At 41.0% G+C, this 19,116-nt stretch overlaps 1 protein-coding gene across 2 annotated transcripts; it reads right to left on the bottom strand.

Moving 5' to 3' along the window:
- Positions 1 to 248: 248 nt before the first annotated feature.
- LOC135484398 (tyrosine-protein phosphatase non-receptor type 21-like) lies at positions 249 to 17,679 on the bottom strand. Of its 2 annotated transcripts, XR_010446447.1 has the most exons (19): positions 17,523 to 17,679; positions 15,712 to 15,893; positions 13,753 to 13,922; positions 13,394 to 13,491; positions 12,607 to 12,677; positions 11,230 to 11,388; positions 10,802 to 10,890; positions 10,440 to 10,527; positions 10,073 to 10,155; positions 9,006 to 9,071; positions 8,637 to 8,728; positions 7,095 to 8,410; positions 4,150 to 4,278; positions 3,191 to 3,409; positions 2,682 to 2,885; positions 2,256 to 2,415; positions 1,766 to 1,926; positions 1,279 to 1,484; positions 249 to 1,228 (listed from the first exon to the last, which is right to left on the bottom strand). XR_010446447.1 is itself a non-coding variant. In XM_064765809.1 (18 exons), the coding sequence occupies exons 2-18, from the start codon at positions 15,883 to 15,885 to the stop codon at positions 1,356 to 1,358; spliced, it is 3,408 nt and encodes a 1,135-aa protein (XP_064621879.1). In that variant the 5' UTR covers positions 15,886 to 15,893; positions 17,523 to 17,679; the 3' UTR covers positions 249 to 1,355. The 2 variants fall into 2 exon arrangements, 1 of the variants encoding a protein (XP_064621879.1); XM_064765809.1 differs by having other exon boundaries at positions 249 to 1,484.
- Positions 17,680 to 19,116: the final 1,437 nt, after the last annotated feature.

Genomic DNA, 19,116 nt, shown 5'->3' with positions numbered 1-19,116 from the left:
AGGAATCAAGAAGCTTCTTAACATAAGCTGTCCACCTGCCAATGCATTTCCTTTACGTCGTGACCACGTGTGACGGCCAATATGGCAGTGCAAAACAATTGGCAACGTCATCATGTGACGTCAGTGAAGAACCTCTATAGACAACCGTGTACTAATTCTCATGCATTGTCCTTCAATAAGAAACCTGATATGGTCAAATCCATAATCAATAACACTACGAAATGAATGAACACTAGTCCTTCTTGAGCTTTAAAATGTTCTTTATTTGGATAACATATGTGATTACCATATTTCAACACATAGCTGTTCTTAGCACCATGAAATGAATAACAGTCTATGGTCAAATCATACAGCACAGTTGCACACATACAACCTACAGGTGACTGCAAGAGGTAGAGTGTAATAAATACATTATAATAAGCAAGTGATCATATGAAATGTGTTAACACAATAAATCTTTAGCATTGAAAATTGTTTAAGCATTGAAATGCCTGGTAGGGGCTAATGGTTTTGGAGCAAGCAGGACACGGATGACAATTCCTCATGAATGAGGACATTTTATGTGCTCATCATCAAGTTCTACCCATCACAGTATTAAAGAAGACGAAGCTATTAGCAGTAGACCTATATGGGCCTAAGATGTGAGACCAGGAAGACAATACTGTACAAAAGACATGAAATGTTCATCCTAAACATTGTCCACTAAAGTTTATTATTCTGTTATTCCCTTGGCACTGTTCAGAAATGCAGTTGGAAAGAATGCAGATACAGATGTGAACTTAAAAAGAGTGAAAAGTTCAACCCAAAATTAAATCGGCAACAGATCGATTCAATCCAACTTGGTAAGAATACCAATTGCATTACACAACTCCAACTGTACATCACTACATACACAACTTTGCTCAACGGGGTAAATCTTAGACCAACCTGTTTTACCTCATTTCCTTTCCAAAGTCACATTAGATATCACATTTTATCATCAATAATTAAGTACATTTGTACATAGTAATGGGTTCGTTACATAATAACATTACATTGTATATCGTCATGCTCCTAAACGAATTGCCTAACTCAATTTTTGGAGAAAGTTAGATATCTGCCCATCTCAACTCCTGACGACGTGATACACCTTCTATAAAAATGTCTATCACTTTGCAGTGCCATCAAGGCTGTCCTTAGAAAAATGTCATCTGTCCATAACCCAACCGACCCATCAAAAATGATGCAGGTCAAATGTCATCTGTCCATAACCCAACCGACCCATCAAAAATGATGCAGGTCCTGACATTTTTATCAGCATTAGCAATGCCAAACATCTGGATTTATTAAGCTGAAAGCCCTCTTAGCCTGGCTTTCTAAATCAAACGTGAATTCTTCAAGTATTGAATGAGAGTCTTGTAAACAAATGTGTACTGCGACACTGTTTGTACCATGTGCATCCTCTGTCCTCGCAGCGTGGCCAGCACCGTTGGTATATCAACATTCTGAGAAAGAAAGGAAATCACCATGGTTACTTCATTCGCTATATTCTCCAAGTCAACATCAAAGAAGCTCCACCAATCTAAAAACTGATCATTGATGTAAGTAGTCTCTGAAATTATGCTCCTGATATTGGTAAAGTTGCACGGGGTTTGAAAATGTAGAAGGGATACTGATAAGCTCACAAACTTTCAGGCGACTGTGAGACAGCAGACTTTCAAAAAGTGGGAGTACTATCAAACACATGACCTCAGAGGTGACGGGAGTTGATGTTATGCATACTGACCTGATTAAATTCTAGGCAAGTTTTCATGACTTCGACCAGTATGGCTACCCCAGCCCGCCCGACTCCAGCACTACAGTGAATCAGTGTTGGAAACTTCTTTTCACTCGCTGGGTTCTCGATGGCAATGTGGCGATTCACGGACTCAATCTCTTCTAAAAATGCTGGAATTGCAAAACAATGAGGTTAGATAAAGAGACTTTATCACATGACCGACATCCCCAGCAAAAGCAAGTACAAGGAAACAGTCATTTCCTACTGCATTTGTTCTAGTCTTTTGTGTTCAAAAGCAAGGAAAACTCGTCATTTTCTACTACATACATTTGTTGGTTGTATCCACAGCAGGTACCCATTTCTAGCATCTTTAGGAGCCCCACACAGCTCCATGGATACAAACAAACCTCATAGCCGAGTGCCACCACTGCCAGCACTTACCAGGCAGCAGGAGATTTTAACCTCTTGATGAAATGAAGCGCACATGTGAATCGCCTACCTAAAAATCCATGTACATCATCAGGGCAGCCATGATCTGGCCAATCTGTGTACTGTAAATGCCAGATCATTCTCTCCTTGCCAGAACCCTTATGCTTCAGATTCAAGCCATTTGTAACGTAACAGAGGGAATCGTTGCTGAACTTTAATGACACTTGGAACTGAAAAGAGACGTCCAGTGGGGAGATCAGTTGTCTTTATTAACAAATCATGATCAATAGTTGCATAAACAAAAAAAAAAATATCAAATAGTGTCCTTGAGCACCTAGTTCTTCTGGTTTCCACTTGGGAGTCAATCTCCACAAAGATGTTTCATGTCCTTTGTTATTTCATGCTACACCGTCCATGAACATGGACTTGCTGTTGAGTTGAATGTCAGACTTAATGTCGCTGGCTCAAGAGAAAATGCCATTCAAGATTTACATACCTCTCCAAATGTCAGTTTGTGTTTTGACCCCGGAGTAGTCGGCCAATACGGATAACACTTCTCCTTGCCCATCTCGGTGAGCTGCGTCAACATTGCAATCACCTGGATATCCTGCTCCCAGATCATCTGCCAGAAGTCTTCCGTTGTGTTCTTTAATGGAGCTTGAGCAGCGATATACCATAATTCTTGACCTTTGACTCTCACCTTGAACAGAATTGTTCCAAAATGTTACATTATTCGGAAACTTTGAGAAGCATAGTTCGTCAAAAAACTTTTTCCTTCATATTTTTCATGTTGGGACCTATTTTTAGAGAAAAAACTGTTCAGAAAAGATTTATGTTTGCTGCCAAACTAAATCTATGTTGTATTAGCTATAGCTATACATAACATTTTTATTCGAGACCGAACCTGCACAAACTGCAATGATACACATAACTGTCTACAGTTCAGTGAATGCAAAAGTCAAATTTATCAGTTGCATTCCATGAACTACATTAAACCTAACTCACCCTGATATGAGAAGCATTGATGTATCCCGACGAATTGCTTGACTTAGGTTTTAACCTGACACGAGAGCTGTCATAAGGGTGCACGTCTTTGAAGCGATTCTTTGACAGATTCTCCGGATTCAAAGCAACGCGGCACTCTGTCGTTGTCACCTTCTTGGGTATCTTCTCAAACTCCACAAACACCTGACCTTCTTCAAGCTTACTCTCTAGATGTTTCCTCTGCAAAGAAAACAATTTCAGATTCAGCATGTGTATCTAGACAGGGGAAAAGTTCTGATTAGCATTGAATTTGCTCTTTCATTGAATTTACATAGCATTCCACCTCTGAGTCCTATTACCATCTTTGTGATGTATAGTAAACATTCCTATTGATTCGAATGAACCATTACCATCTCTGTGATGTACAAACTGACACATAGTGTTCAATAACTCTAACATATATACCACGTAAATACTCACTAAGAGCACAGATGCCAAGCAGAAGATCAGAACAAAGATGTTGGAAGCTAAGTATCATCACAAAAGATATCAATCTCAATGAAAAATTAGCATCCTGCGGAACAATGGGATGTCTGAATCAATAAGCTCTTTTCACCATATTCCCTGGAGCTTTGATGCACTGTACAGTATATATATATATATATAGGACCTGCACATCAATTTGGTAGTTGCAGAATACGGTCTTAAAGGGAGACAATAGACCGGGCCTTGTATCAAGTGGTCCACAGGTGTCTGAGTCTCTACCACCTCGCAGTACACATTGGGAACTGTTCACACGTGCACGAGGAATATCACCAGGACAAACCAGAACCAGTCCCCTAATAAACTGTGTATTATTGTCACTAGGAGACAACCAATTGGACCTCTAGCTTCGGCCCATATAGTCCCCCTTTAATAATGATCTTTCAACCTCCACGGGCAACGGTAGAAACATAGGATGTTTTCATCAACACACCTACCCTGTCATCTTTTGGCGCTCGAGACTCGTCATTTTGAGCAAACATGATCTGAGCCCTGGATATGGTGAGGCCGTTCAGGTGGGCCATCTTCAGTGGACCCATACTGCGTCTCTTCACCTCATCATCATCCTGAAGTAAAATGAACATTTGATAGGAATCAGATACAGATAAAAGAAATGGTAAGTGAGTAAGGGGGGAGGCTTGGGGTCTATCAAAAGTCATTCACATCCTGAAAGACAAATATGCTAAGTGGCAAGATGAACTATTATGAAAACCCATTCTAAAGAATATCTAACCTTTTTGCCGCTTCTTCGGCAATCTTCATAATTGCAACAAGATTGCATAAGATACAAGTGTGAGCCCACGATGGAAGACATATGAGACAGTCTGTGGTCATGAAGACTCGGTCATGGAAACATGACTAACTTCAGCATGAGTTCCTGACCGCTTGTGATAAGGCTTGTAACAGGGAATCACACTAAACTTACTGGTATCATGCTCTAGATGGGAAGATACTCAGAAGATACTCAGAAGATGCTGTGATGTGAAAAGGTCCAGTATGCATCAAGTGATTGATGAAGAATGCCAAGACTGATACAAAGTAGGCCTCAGGAAGTATCTAGGCCAATGAGAAAAACAATGGCTCACATCCAATATCAAACATTCTGGGAATGAAAACAGATAACACTTGATGATTCAAGTCAATTCGCTAACCTGTTTGATGAATTTCTGATTATAGGACAGTGCGATTATGGGCAATGCAGGCTTACAATTGGCACCTCAGAATGCAATCGAAGTTTTAATGACTGAATTGATTGCTCATACCATGAAACGACTTCTTTGACCTCTTGCATTGACCGAAGACAAAAGTCAGGATTTTCAAAACAAACTGAACCTACATGTACGTCAGATTTCTTCATCTTTGACCTGTCCTCTCTCTTCATAAAACAAGTAGCACCATTGACCATATTACGCCCAGTGGTGAAGCCAGAACTTGATGATTTTCCACTCCTGCACATGGCCACTTCAGGATCGTCTGACAAGGGACTGCAGTCATCCAAAGTCATTCCTGTTCTATCAGAATATAAATCAGAAAGCTGAAAATCAACCTTTTCATTCTTTTCTGAATGGTTCCCTTTTCCAGCAGAATTCAGTTCGTTTGTCTGAACCTCACTACCATCTGCCTCATTTTCTTTCATTTCTTCACAAATCCCATTGGGTCCCCCCTCGCTCTCACCGACATCAGTCTCACTATCCAATTCCTCATTGGAAGAGTAAAATCCAAAACTGAGCGACCGTGGGTCCAAATATGAAGAGAACTCAGCCCCCATGACATTGAATGAGCAACCTGGATCCTGAACGAAAGAAGAACAACCGTATTGTAGTCGTCATTAGCAACGTCTGAAGCTCCAGCAACTGCTAATACGTAGCTACAGTCACATTGAAGGCTATCTAGTTATTCCATTATAGTTCACCAACTCAGCCTATCCTTGACAAAAACACTAATCACTTGATCCAAAGTTCCCTCTACTATTGAGCAGATCTTCAGCAGACACCGAGAGACACAGACGTACATGATAATCCACACGCGTCAACTGCATCAACAACACAAACATGCACAAGGAGCATGCCAGCAATCAATGTTCGAGAATCTAACACCAGACCAGACCAAACACATTAGATGGTCCTCATCATAAATGAAAACCGCCACAGTGTAACCAAAATTAATGATGCTTAAAACTCCCATAAATACACATATCTGGCTTTTTTTGACACACAGTTCAACTTGAAAGACATTAAGGAAGGAAAAAAACAGATTTGACACAAGATTTATTGAAATAATCAGATAATTCTATTATCGGGGTTCTGTTGTTGTTTTTTCGCCACCCTACCTGGTGAATAGCACCTGCTCCAATTGCACATTTAAACTGGCATTTGAACAAACTGATTCCTAACCACCAGCAGTGTCCACTGGTAGGCACAATCTGATAAAATCCTTTCAAAAACCACGGTAAGAAGTGATTTTAACCCTTTCAAGACCAAATCACATGCGACGCATGAAGTCGCTTGCTGTGAACAGAGCCACTTTCACATCAACACAACCACTAACAAATATCCATCAGGAACATGTGCATTTTATGAGATGTTATTGTCATCAAATGGACAAGTTGACCCTCCATGTGCAACACTTGCCACCTAAAAATCAAAGGCCATGTACATTGCACCAATTAATCTGAAGGCATAAAGAAACTAACAAAGTGACAGGTGTGCGCTCACCACAGGGTCTGGCTGAGGAGGGGGGAGGGGGCCTAATAAGGGGGAGGGGGCCTAATAAGGGGGCAAATTATTCAAATGGCAGATTCACGAAACAATCCAATGAATGTAATGTAATATCTGACTGCAAACAAGGAAGTTTTTGTGAGGTTAATTGGATGAATTACAGTACATTAGCAGGGATTTCATCCACAATGCCAAACCATTGAGACAGCCGATTGAAATTACCATCATTTCCAATTAACTCAACATGATCTCATCTCGCCCCACTTTCGCAATTCAATCAATTATTGATCATGATTAACCAGTGGTGGCCTTATTATGAAATCGATGGAACCAGCCAGATGATGACTTACCAAATTAACAACTTGGTCAGGATTTCACAATTTTTTCATAAATTGATTGGAATATTATTTTGGTAATCTCAAGTCTGTTCATCTACTGACATCTAGTGGGAAAGAACAGAACTAGACCACTGCAGCCGCTGGCTTTGAAGTTTGATATTGAAAGCAGGTTGCTGCACTTGCTGATTCCTGTCACAACCGTAAGACCTCAGCAAACAAGCGACTTTCGTTGTATGCAATCATTATCGCAGGTTGCAGTGGCTCGGCAGGACGATTTTACTCTTCTGAACGTGTCGAGAGAAAAGTGAATTTTAAAACCAGTCTTACCTCATCCGAGGAGTCTGTTTTCAATGCCTGAGCAACGGCATCCTTCTCCTCTTCCTCTGCCTCATCCAATATGGCCGCCCGTGCTGCGTCCTCGTCCAATGGTAACACAGACGTCGTATCCATAGAACTACACTTGCTGTGTGCCACGCTTGATGTCATTTCAGACATTTTGGAAACATCCAAACACTCAATTTCACTGTCACTAGGGTTTTCCACGAATGGTGGGTTCTCCATTTCAGCAACTGGGTCATACTCACTCCCTGAATCACACTGTTCTGACCCCACAGGCTCCTGGTCCTGTCGAAGCATTTGATCATACGTCAAGTCCTTCGTTTCAGTCATTTCCACACCTATGTTTAAACCCCTCTCATAACTTCCCTCCGCACTAGGATATTGCACAAAATCGGAATCCTCAGAAGCAGTTTCAACATCTTTAGCATGAAACGTCGCATTTGAACCAGTGCTTACAGAATCCAATGTCCTACTTCGATGCTTATTGTAATCCCCATACATGTCCATATTCTGAAGGTTCCCAGCCAAGTTTTCGTAACTCTGATCTAATCTGGACTGAGCCAGTAACTCACTCAAATCGATATTTCTACGCGATAGCAAATCTGGTGGAGGATTAAAGTTTGGTTTCACTGTATGTGTGGCTAGATCCGGGGTGCTACTACTGGGCCGGCTATATGTTGGGGGATTACGATAACCCATCATGCTCTGGGGTAAAACAGTTTCAGACGCACTTTGTTGCACAGGTATTTGAACATTTAACTCAGGTGTGCTATACGTTGGTTGAATGACAAGACTACTGACACGTTCAATCGGTTTCGACGCGACACCATGCTCCACAACCGGGTGGGAATATGCTATATTGAACCCCCGGTGCAAAGGATGAACCATCTGGTGTTCATATTGAACAGCTTGCCCGATTTCTGGCTGACTGTACGCAAGATGCTCCGAAGGGTGTCTATAAATTTGCGTGTTGCCAATGTTTGATATCGTCATGCTCTGCGTCAAACTCAATTGATCAAAGTTTTGATGCTGTGCGATCCGTTGCCGCATTACCGTCTCATAATCTGGTGTAGGGCGGTATTCCGGTGCTTGTATCCCGTGATGAGAAGGTGTGATGGTGGTACTGATATTGTTTTGAGAGCCCAGCACAACTTGAGCATGCTCCACATCATATATACTCCCATTAACGACAGCGTTGGGAGTGTACACCACATCACCCGACGTCTGCTCATAACTGCTTTGAACTGGGATCTGTGTTTGATGATAATCATTTTCACCTTCATATTCACCTTGAAGATGATGATCTGAAAGAAATAACAAGGTGGTGATTTTGTATAAATCACATCTGGCATAAGTTGTCTGGGATAACTACGAATGTCCTGCATCATGTGATAATGAAACACTTCAGTGAGAGTTGCCCTTTAATGGGCATTCCTTAGAGTATTTCATATTGAAGGGAAAGTTCGGCAGCAGTGGTGAACCAATTGTTAACAGCATAGCGGATCAGTGACCTACTGGGACAAAAATTACCTTGATAGAGTGCCGTCTGCTGTAAGCCTCTATCTGGAGCTAGTATTTTGGGCTCATTCTGCAATGACTGTTGAACACTTTGCTGGAGATCTCTGGAACAAAATAACAAAATATGAAACCATTTCATCTTACTCTGGACCCTCTCTCAAAGTGCGCATTACCCCTCGGCCCATTGATGTTAAAGGTGAGATGGTACAGAAACCAGATTCAAGATGGCTGCTGCTGATGGAGGAACAGGCGGCCATTGCAAGTGATGACATTACCCTTCTAGCCTCTTTCGGCTGAGGGGTATTTAGCCTTACACTTCAACCTGAATGACCAAAATTAGACTGGACTTGTTTGATATCATCGATAATCTCTGAAACTTACGGCATAGCCTGAGGTTGTTGCTTTCCTTCCGATGATGTTGACTTGATTGACTGGCTACTTCTCGTGCTGCAAATAGGAAAGACACTTTATAGGTAAACTTCTAGAGAACAGGATTACCTTCAAAATATGACACCAATATGGGGCTAAATTGAATATTGGTACTGACAATCTTTGGTTCAGGGCAAGCTACATCTACATGTGTTAAGTTGCAAGTAAATGCCAGGAATTCTGCCAAGTTTCTAAAACAACAATCAGGGGCGGATGTCAGTTGGTCACTATACTACAAGGGACAAGTTAATCATCATGTAGAAAGAAGGCTTCAAAAGTTCACCAAAATGACACAGAACTCGAGTCCCTTGTGATATAAGAGAATAAATTCGAGAACCAAATGGTATGCATTAATCACACAGCCAACCAACAAACATAACAGATTCTACCCGTAAACAACGGGAGAAAACCTATACAATAAAATACAATACAATCAATAGATAAGTAGACCTGAAGTAGCCCTTATTTATGTGTAAAAAACACAACTTGGAATAAGGCACCTGTGCATAGAATATGCAAGAGTCAATGCTATTCCATGTCTTGTTACAATGGAACATGCTCCCACCTACGGTGACAAATGGGTTCACCCCGGCTAGAACAAAGATCTGTACACATCACAGAAGGTCAGAATAATATCAATGCTAGTTATGAATATGATGAGCCAAATTCAAGTGACAGGAGTGTTACAACTACATCTGTTTCAGAACTACGCTTTTCACTACGTTTCCTAAGTGGGGAGGCTCACTTCTCCTTCCCTAAATGTGACTCGCTCTACCAAAACTAGGCGCTTGTCGCATCTGAACTTGACAGGTTGATACGGACTTGCTGTTCATTTCCCTATTGTAGACCTTTTGTGAAATCTATTACAAACTGATTTGGTTACATTTTACCAAAGGTCTACAATAGGGAAATGAACAACAAGTCCGTATCAACCTGTCAAGTTCAGATGCGACAAGCGCCTAGTTTTGGTAGAGCGGGTCACAAATTAGATTGTTGCTTGATAATAGTACGAGTCTCACCTGCTGATTTCCTTCTGCAGCCTGTTGAACTTGTGCTGTGTCACACACATCCTCCATACATATTTTGCCACATCTGTGTCGTCCTGTAAAGAAGGGTAAACACAATATGTGACCCGTCACAGCAAAATCAGGCGCATGTCGCTCTGAGCTTGGCAGGTTGAGACGGACTGTTTGTTCATTTCTCTATTGTCTGCCTTTTGTGAAATACGAGCACACCTATTTCTTCCATTATCTCCTGGTGTCATTTAGGATCATCTTCTGTGCGACATGCGCCTGGTTTTGCTGTGATGGGTCACATATAGGATGGGTTTACATTGTGGTTATGTGTCACTTTTTAAAGAACAAAAAGACGTAATTCATAACTTACCATGTTGAGTTGGACATTTTGTTGATCATGGCAGGTCTGAATAATGAAAGATTTTCTATGATGTGTAAGGTGTTTGATTTCATCCCACCTGAAACAAAAGATGGTCATCAATGAAAAATCAGTGTCCGGACCAAACCAGACTTCCATAATCTTAGGGTCTCCAATAAATTACTCTTCCATTAGTCCTTGATTGCAATTAGAGGCCAGGATGGGACAGTGGAGTGATGCACATTTGAAGTAATGGCCAAAACAACTTATTACATCAGGCCTATTTTGGCAGGGCTATATTTCAGCGACGATTGACAGACCCACTGTGGAAGAATGAGAGACATGCAGGGGTGCAATGAATATCATGGACTTACTTGAAATAAACTGTTGTTTGTCCGCCCAGATGTTTCATGAAGAGGCCGGCATAGGAAGCACCTAGAATGAGGTCACTACCTGTGTCGTCCTGCAAGAAGATATCAATATGAAAAACATGTTAAGTATGACTTTGGTACAGAAACCTTGCTTGGCCAAGGAAACCTCCAAGGGTGATCTAGACTAGTATGTCACATTTTGAGATAGCCCCTGTTCAAATGAGTCAAAAACTCCTTCTAGGTAAGGTTCACTTCAAAAAGATGCTCTTTCTGGAGACTTCTAATGATCAGTGGTAGACCACATGTAAGCAACATCCTGAGCTAACTCTGGAGAGGTAGAACTGTGTAAGCTTGAGATAACGCAGGCTGTTTCAGACTGAAACTTCATTCCGACTTGAGTACGATATCAGGTCAATAATGACATTATCTACCTTGCCAGGATAGCACTCAACTCCATAACCATCAAGCTGCATGGCGGCCATGATGTAGTGAAGTTCGGCGGCCATGGGTGAAAGGCCCTGCAGACTCCTATGAGTGGTGAGGATCTCATCACAAAGGGCCGAGTATGACTTCTCGTCAAGGGTGAGCAACTGCAAGGGAAAGTTGGAAATAGTAGAAAAATGATTTTCCAATGGGCCGTGTTTACTTCCAGAGTGTGGTTGCCGGTAAAGACGTGAGGATGTAGCTGATATCAAAGGTCCCCCTGACAAATCAACCCAGCTGATAAATGTATAGTATGTCCAGAGTATTTTACTTTCATACAACAGACCTGAGTCAATCAAATTCAAAGGTGTAGGTTCCACCTAATGTTTCAACCGTCATGGCATTTTTCTAATACATGCTAAGACAGCCTTCATATCTTAACATCGCCTCAATTTCAACTTCTGGGTCTGTCTTTGATTAATGTCGCACTTTCAATATCGACAAGGCTTCACAATGATTTTTGAAGTCGATAAGAAAAGTGATTTATATGAATCCAGCCCACCCCTCAATCCAAGACAAGTACCCAATGCGGCCCACACACTCGACCCAAGAAACTAAACTGCGCATAGACCAATCAACGGATTATTGATTTTCTTATCAGAGCAGCTGAAAGTAATGTGTAGGCAGAATGGGGTACCACTGAAATTATCTGAATAGGGAACACATCTATCAATATCAAGATGCGTGTAGATTGGACTAAATGGTCTGCTGTCCCGTTGACTAGGCTATTGCTCTAGTGTAACGTCTTCCGAATAGTATACTGCCAATTGTGTTCCAACATCAGTCGATTGTGGAACGGATTCGAAGCCCACAAAAAGAGTATTCTTGTACTTGGTCAGATCCGACCAGCCTGATGCATGAACAAACCCAGGGCAGTGAAATATCGGTACCCCATTTCCCCAAGCCAATCTGCATTTCATTTTGGCAATAAATAACAAAGACTTCCAAAACTTGGGACAGAAACATCAAATACCAATAAAACTAGCAATCAAGAACCACTTTATTTCAATCTCGCCACATACAAGCTTAGAAGTTGGCAGGGCACTTCTTGCCCTGGCACTCTGCCAATCCCCTGTGTAAACAAATCGTGTTAGACAGTAACAGTTTGTATATGAACATACCAATCGGGTAAGATACAACACCACTGCCTTGTGAAGTATTCTGGGGTATGGCATAGGCATAGCATAACTTAGATGTCACAAATTAAGTGTTAAGTCTTTTCGACAAGGGTCATATTCTAATTGCCTTTGCAAGAACTCCATTCATCTTTACATTATCTATCAATGCCTTTTCAACTGAATGCCTTAGCTGTGAAGTGGTCTTACCTTGGGAAGCAAAGCAAACTCTTTGAAGTATTCTAGGGTGTGGCGAGTGAAGTCATGGTCACCAAACTCAGCTGGAATTACAGAAGTATTTTGAAAATGACGTGAAGCTGCGATCTTTTCCCCTACATTTTGGTAAACAACATTTCTTTCTCAATGGATTTTTTAAACCCTAGGCTTCACAAGACGTTCTGGTGTTATTAGAGATTTTCATCGCAGAGTAAATGATAAGCAAACAATTTCTATACAAGCAAATGAGTGTATTGTAATACATTGCGTACACTCGAGCACTGCAGTTCTCTGGCTGTAACTCTTGAGTGTAGTTGATGAACACCACACTCAATCATAAAAACTAACTGATAACACTTTGAAACTATCATAGCTAGATTTCACCACGGATATTACAGTTTTGATTATTTCAAGAATTTACTACAAAATTGTTTTCATTCTACCTTCTTATGAGTCATGTTGAAACTATTCTACTTCTCTGGAGCAAGAATGTGCAGTTCAGTTTTGAGTGATTAGTCAAAGTAAAGAGAATGTAGTGTATTGCTAAGCTGAAGGGGCCTATGCCGTTTGCATTTGAAATTGAATTCGAGAGTACATGTAAATACACACTGACTATCAACACTTCTGTTATCTACACCAACTAAGATCAATTGCCATCAACTTCACACGTCTGGTTACCATACATATTCAGACAATGTTTTAATTCAAAGGCTCTGAAGTGAAAAGGCAGTGAGAATCGCATTATTACCACAACTGAAAAAGAATATTACATATGTCTCACCTTGAACGCTATAACTGGCTAAGATGACAGCCTGCTCGTGGTGACACGGGATGTGGCCTTCAAGGATGTCATGCTTCAGTTGCAGGTAGTACTGGTACCTAAAATGTCAAAAATAGGTTAAGACTCGTGCACCATGAAACCTCTTACTGCATCTGGGTGCGTTGAACTTCGTTGAAAACTATCACTTAAATGTGTCATGGCTGATTGTACATCTTGCCTGGCAATGTCATCTCCGAGCCTCTGCCCATCAGACAAGAACAGCACTGACCCCAAAGTAGAGCATGGGTTATTGATCCCCTACGAATCTCTGTCAACATACAGCATGACCCCAAAGAGCAGAGAGGAGTGGTCATTCTTACCTGGCCATGTCATCCCCGAGCCTCTGAATGTCAGACACATACAGCATGACCCCGAAGTACAGCATGGGGGAGTGGTCATTCTTCTCCAGTTGTTTCTTCAATGGTTTGTCCAAGTCCACCCAATGGAGCTGTAGCTTCTTGTTGAAGTAGCGCAGACCAAAATATTGAATCTGAAAAGAGACAGAATCAATGTGTATAGAACAAGGCTATAAGGGGACAAAAAACGACCCAACTGCAACATTTTTAAGTAATGTTGACAAGTCAGCGTTCTCCACAATGAATTATCTCAGGTATCATCCTAAATGTCTAGGGAAGATGAAACTCTGCAATGAAGAGCAGCGTCTCCTTTGTAATTAAGCATGATAAAGGGAGTTTTGGAGGCAACTTTTACTCTAACTCTGTAGAGACTAGCTTGGTGGTTAATTCTGCTTCACTTTGTCCTTTGGAGTGATGACAATGGGCATGGATTGGCATCTCATTGTCAGAAAGTGTCTTAAACTCGCTTATAATGAACTTAATGTCCACAAAAGGAAATTGTAATACATGGAACTTTTAAAATCAATTTTGCTCTTTATATAATCAGAATAACTTGGAAGTGTGACCACTTGCGGCTCTAACCAATTGTTGGTGCCGAACGGATTCATTTCTCTCAACTGATTCAGTGATTGGCTTAGGGCCGAGTCCAAACTTGCTTAGTCCCTATATTCTCGGGTCAATGGGTTTGAAAAGGTCCTTTAATTGATTCCAAAGAAAGGCATTCTTGAAAAACAGGAAAGTCAGTGGGTCCTAGGAATTCCCAAGGGTCAAGTTGTTTTTAACGCCTAATACAAACAAGTACTTGATGAGCATCCATGTAAGCCAAGTTGGCCTAAAATGTCACTGAATACAATGGAGCCACTTGATTGCCATTGCCAAAAGAAGTAGCAAAGAGGGCCTAACATGACATTCAGAGTATTAGTATTTTATCACAATGACCAGCATGAATTGAAAAGTCCTGATGGAGCAGTCAATGAGGACCTTTCAGAATCAGAACTGTCAAATTGATGCAAACTCTTCGATGTGATAACGCTGACATTGGAATCCCCCGGGATACTTTTTTAAACAACATCGATTAGATGTTGATCACCTGACCAAGCAAAGGCACAGGGTTTTTGAAGAGTCCATTGACTAGTCTCTTCCCTACATTAAGTCTGTCCATGGCATGCACGTCTTGCAACAGATGCCATCCAAAAGAAGAACCATCTGCACACACCTGAAACTGCAGTGTGCAGTTCCCCAAAAGCCTTTCCACTGGGATAAAGGCAGGTGGACTTCCACATCAGAGAGAAGAGTACATGGCTGTGTCATGTTCACAGCATTCTTCTGCACACCTACACTTTCTTTGTACATGTTCCCACATTTTTGTACCATATCAACATGTAAAAGTCATGTGCTGATGAAGGCTATACAGATGAAAGCTAAATCTCCAAAGGCCTAAAGAAAATACTCAGTGCTATCAGTTGAGTCCTCTTCATGGTGAGGTCTTACATTTCTTACAGACAGTTATCAACAAAACAAAGTCAATACAAATCCCTGGGCAAACTTCCAGATAGGTGGCTTACATTCCACAGATTCCATGTTGGGCAGGCATACAAGTGTATGTTATCAGTGGCGAATGCCAGCACTACAATGGAAGCATGACTGTCAGAAGGCATGCCCAGGTCACCAACAGGGAAGGACAGGCTTGTTTTGAAATACATATCCCAAGTGTCATGCCTGTGCCACATTGACTGATAATATCAACTTGTGTTCTCGTAATCAATAAACTGAGTGTGCAAGTGAGGGATATTACAAGTCGTAGTTGTTTAGAAATCCCTATATGACATGAAGTAAGAGTTAGGCCTATCCTTTCGCAATCTGTCACAGCAAGGGTCAAATACCAAAAGCCTCTCAACTCAAACAAACCTAAGACTAGCCTACCTCTCGCAATTCTATTCTCTGAGCAATGTTCTCTAAACATTCCATTCCCGTACTCTCGGTTGTGAGCGTACATTCTATGAGCGTGTTATCCAACAGTTGAGCCGAGACGACATAGAGATGTTTGGAAGAGACGTCATATCGCCGCGTCCGCTTGAGGCGGAGTTTAAACGGCATCTTTTTTTCTGAAAGTAGAAATGAGACAAAAAATGGATCACTTCTGGTATACAAGTGTTATCTTTGGCTGAACAAGTTAACTTCAAGAGAGATTTTTGTCATTATGATAAGAGAAAGACCAGCCTTATCCTCAATCAGAGCTTTGCTCACTTTAGGAGTTGGACTCAAATCTCAGCCCACTGCAGAGAACAGTGCATGTGTGAACTAGACAGTATTATCAAAGACTCATGAGATGCACAAGCAACACAGCTAACCGAACCTCGGCTTTGAACTCGGCTTTGTTACCAACTTGATATAAAACAGCTAAGACTGTGCATAGTTGGTATGATGTTTACTTTCACACAAGTGCAAACAACATTGAAGAATGCCCGATGGAATAATCATGTATCAACATATTTTATTTGTTTGGGTTTGAGGCATTCTTTTTTTGGTAATGAGCTGGAAAAACACACCACTGGACAAAACTTTACTCTCCACACAGGGTCTCCAAGTACCAAAGGGTACCATGTGTTGGATGTTTTGGGTAATTCTCAAGGAAGTTGATGGTACGAACCTCTCAAATCAAAGAAATTAAGCCAAAAAATTTTGCACTTGTTATACCTCGAAATGTGTACCGTAGAGAAAGTAGGATTAATTGATTATGCATGTGCCTACAGGTGGGCCATCCAAAATATATAATGACAACATCTGCTGATAGTTTCTGTCAACGAAGACTTATTGATTCCCCAGGTGAATTACCAGGAAACATTAATCATCAACCAAACATTAGTTTTGGCCACACCCAATGCTGAGCGCAGTCACATTTTTGACACAATTTACATAGGCCTGTCATACTGGTGGTTGTGTAGTTGTCGCATGGATGAACATCGTCACGATAAAACATCTTGAGATGTTCAGTATTTGAACAGTGTCTGTAAAAACCAGCAAGAGTGACTCATCCAACGGCAACGCCCATTTTTCGAAGTGTTGACCTATGTTGTCATATCACTTCATCAGTCTCAGACACTTGCTAAAAATACATTTGGCTGCAAAAAGGACAGGCCTTTTGAAAGGTCAGTGATGTGGTCCTGGTGGATACCCCCTGCCCCTCTGCCCTGGAGAGACTGCTTTCCATGACGATGGGCCACGGTGATGGCCAGGTCCAGGCTAGGCACTGTCGACAGTGTTGTGTTGATGGGAAAGAGGAGTGTTTACAGTAATATTAATCAGAATAAATAACAGAATATGGGGCCATAGTATGGATATTGTACAGTCTAGCTCATACTTCATACATACGATATTTTGACAACTTTAAAGAATGGAACAAATTCAATGTTGATATTAATATGAGCTAGACTGTTTACCGTTCACTGACACTGTCACTCTCACTGTGTAGTGTGTGTACTAGGATATACTAAACAATGTAAATGCATAAGAATGTCATGCAGATAGATGTACGTAGTCGTAGGCCTACATACATGGATAGTAGGCCTAGGCCTAGCATGCTGGGCCTATCAGTATCACAGATGATGAATAATCATCATGTCTGATGATCATCATGCTAATGGCTGCTATTGGCTGCTAAGTAGGCCTAGACAAGAGAGTAATGACTAGTAGGCCTATACCAGCCATAGATGCTAACCGTGGGCAAATCTCACCTTTAAAAACAAGTTTTATTTTTCAGACAGAATATCACCATAAATTTGGAATAATATATCACATTTCTGACATAAAATCCATGAACTCTAGCCAAAATCAGGAAGTTATTCACGTTTTTTATCACTGATTCGTCCAAGAATGTACATAGTCGAAGACATGACGGGCGATTTGTTACATCCTCGATGTGATTCCTACACGTACATGAGGGATGTCGTAGTTCGTCAACAGATGACGCCACTGGCATTAGTTCATAACGCGGGAAATACGAATGCGCACACGTGTGGACTGACCCGCCACTCGGAACCACTTCTAAAAACTTTTAACCAATCAGAAGTGGCAACTACTGCAGCGCCATCTCCAGACAAAATGACAGAACAATTTATAGCTGTAAAACCGGACAGAAGACGTTTCGGCTGTCCTCTCACTGGAGTCCTTGCGTGGATTAAAGATGGGTCGAGGATGGAATCGGTTACACAGCATGCTCTGGAACAACCCAGAAGTATTAAGGTAGAAGAGAGGGGTGGGCGTTTGTGGTTTCTGAGTGTGAGGGGGTATAGTGGTGTTTGTTGACTGCTTTAAGAGAGACTAGGCTGTAGGCATGATCAGATGATGGCATTGTCATTGATGGGATGATGCCAGTCTCTTTTTGTGCCAAACCATCTAATAGATTCTCTATCAATCCATTTGTTATGTTTTCATTTATATAATTCTTTTATATTTTCTGATGCAAGCATATAATGCAAGCATATAATGCTCCAGCATCTATTAGATAGGGATCAAGACAAAGATAAATACATAAAACAAGAAAATGTAGAATAACATGTATGGATGATAGAGGATCTATTACTATTAGATGGATCATAGGCCCCTGAATGCTAATTAGCGGGATTATCGGGCTAAACAATGGGATTAGCTAGGAAATAATATATAGGGATGGATGCTCTAGCATCTATTAGAATTAGATAGGGTTCATCACAAAGATAAACAAGATTTATTACAAATATATACATGACTAAGATGTATGGATGATAGAGGATCTATTAGTATTAGATGGTTGGCGCAAAGAAATAAACAGAAATTGTCAAGGTGAAGTCTTACGGATGCTCAAGAATCATTCTATTAAATAGGATTCAAGACAAAGATAAGTAAGATTTATTAAAAATATACATGATTAAGATGTATGGTTGGCGCAAAGAAATAAAAAGAAATTATCAAGGAACTGCCTTACGGATGCTCCAGCATCTATTAGATAGGGTTCATCACAAAGATAAATAAGATTTATTCAAAATATACATGTATGACAGATGGTGGTAAGAAATAAAGAAAAGTATTTTTAAAAACATAATACTATTTACTATGTAATCAAGCATGCTGTATGAGATGATCCCCCATCCGTACAGACGTCCGTTCATAGCATACCCATGCGCAATGACCCCTGGATCCTGTCACTGATTATCAGCTACACATTGAGTACATAGTGCATGGGTGGTGTAAAGTGAAAGATAGTCCCTCAAATCATAGAGTCCTTCACAAATGTCTTTGATTGTTTATTGCTTCTCAGGACCTGTAGCATCTTGACGAGATAAACCATTC

Source organism: Lineus longissimus, chromosome 3 (assembly GCF_910592395.1).
Source record: "Lineus longissimus chromosome 3, tnLinLong1.2, whole genome shotgun sequence".
In the NCBI taxonomy this organism is placed as follows: domain Eukaryota; kingdom Metazoa; phylum Nemertea; class Pilidiophora; order Heteronemertea; family Lineidae; genus Lineus; species Lineus longissimus.
The sequence above is the reverse complement of the archived record's forward strand: the minus strand, read 5'-3'. Positions and strand labels throughout refer to the sequence as shown.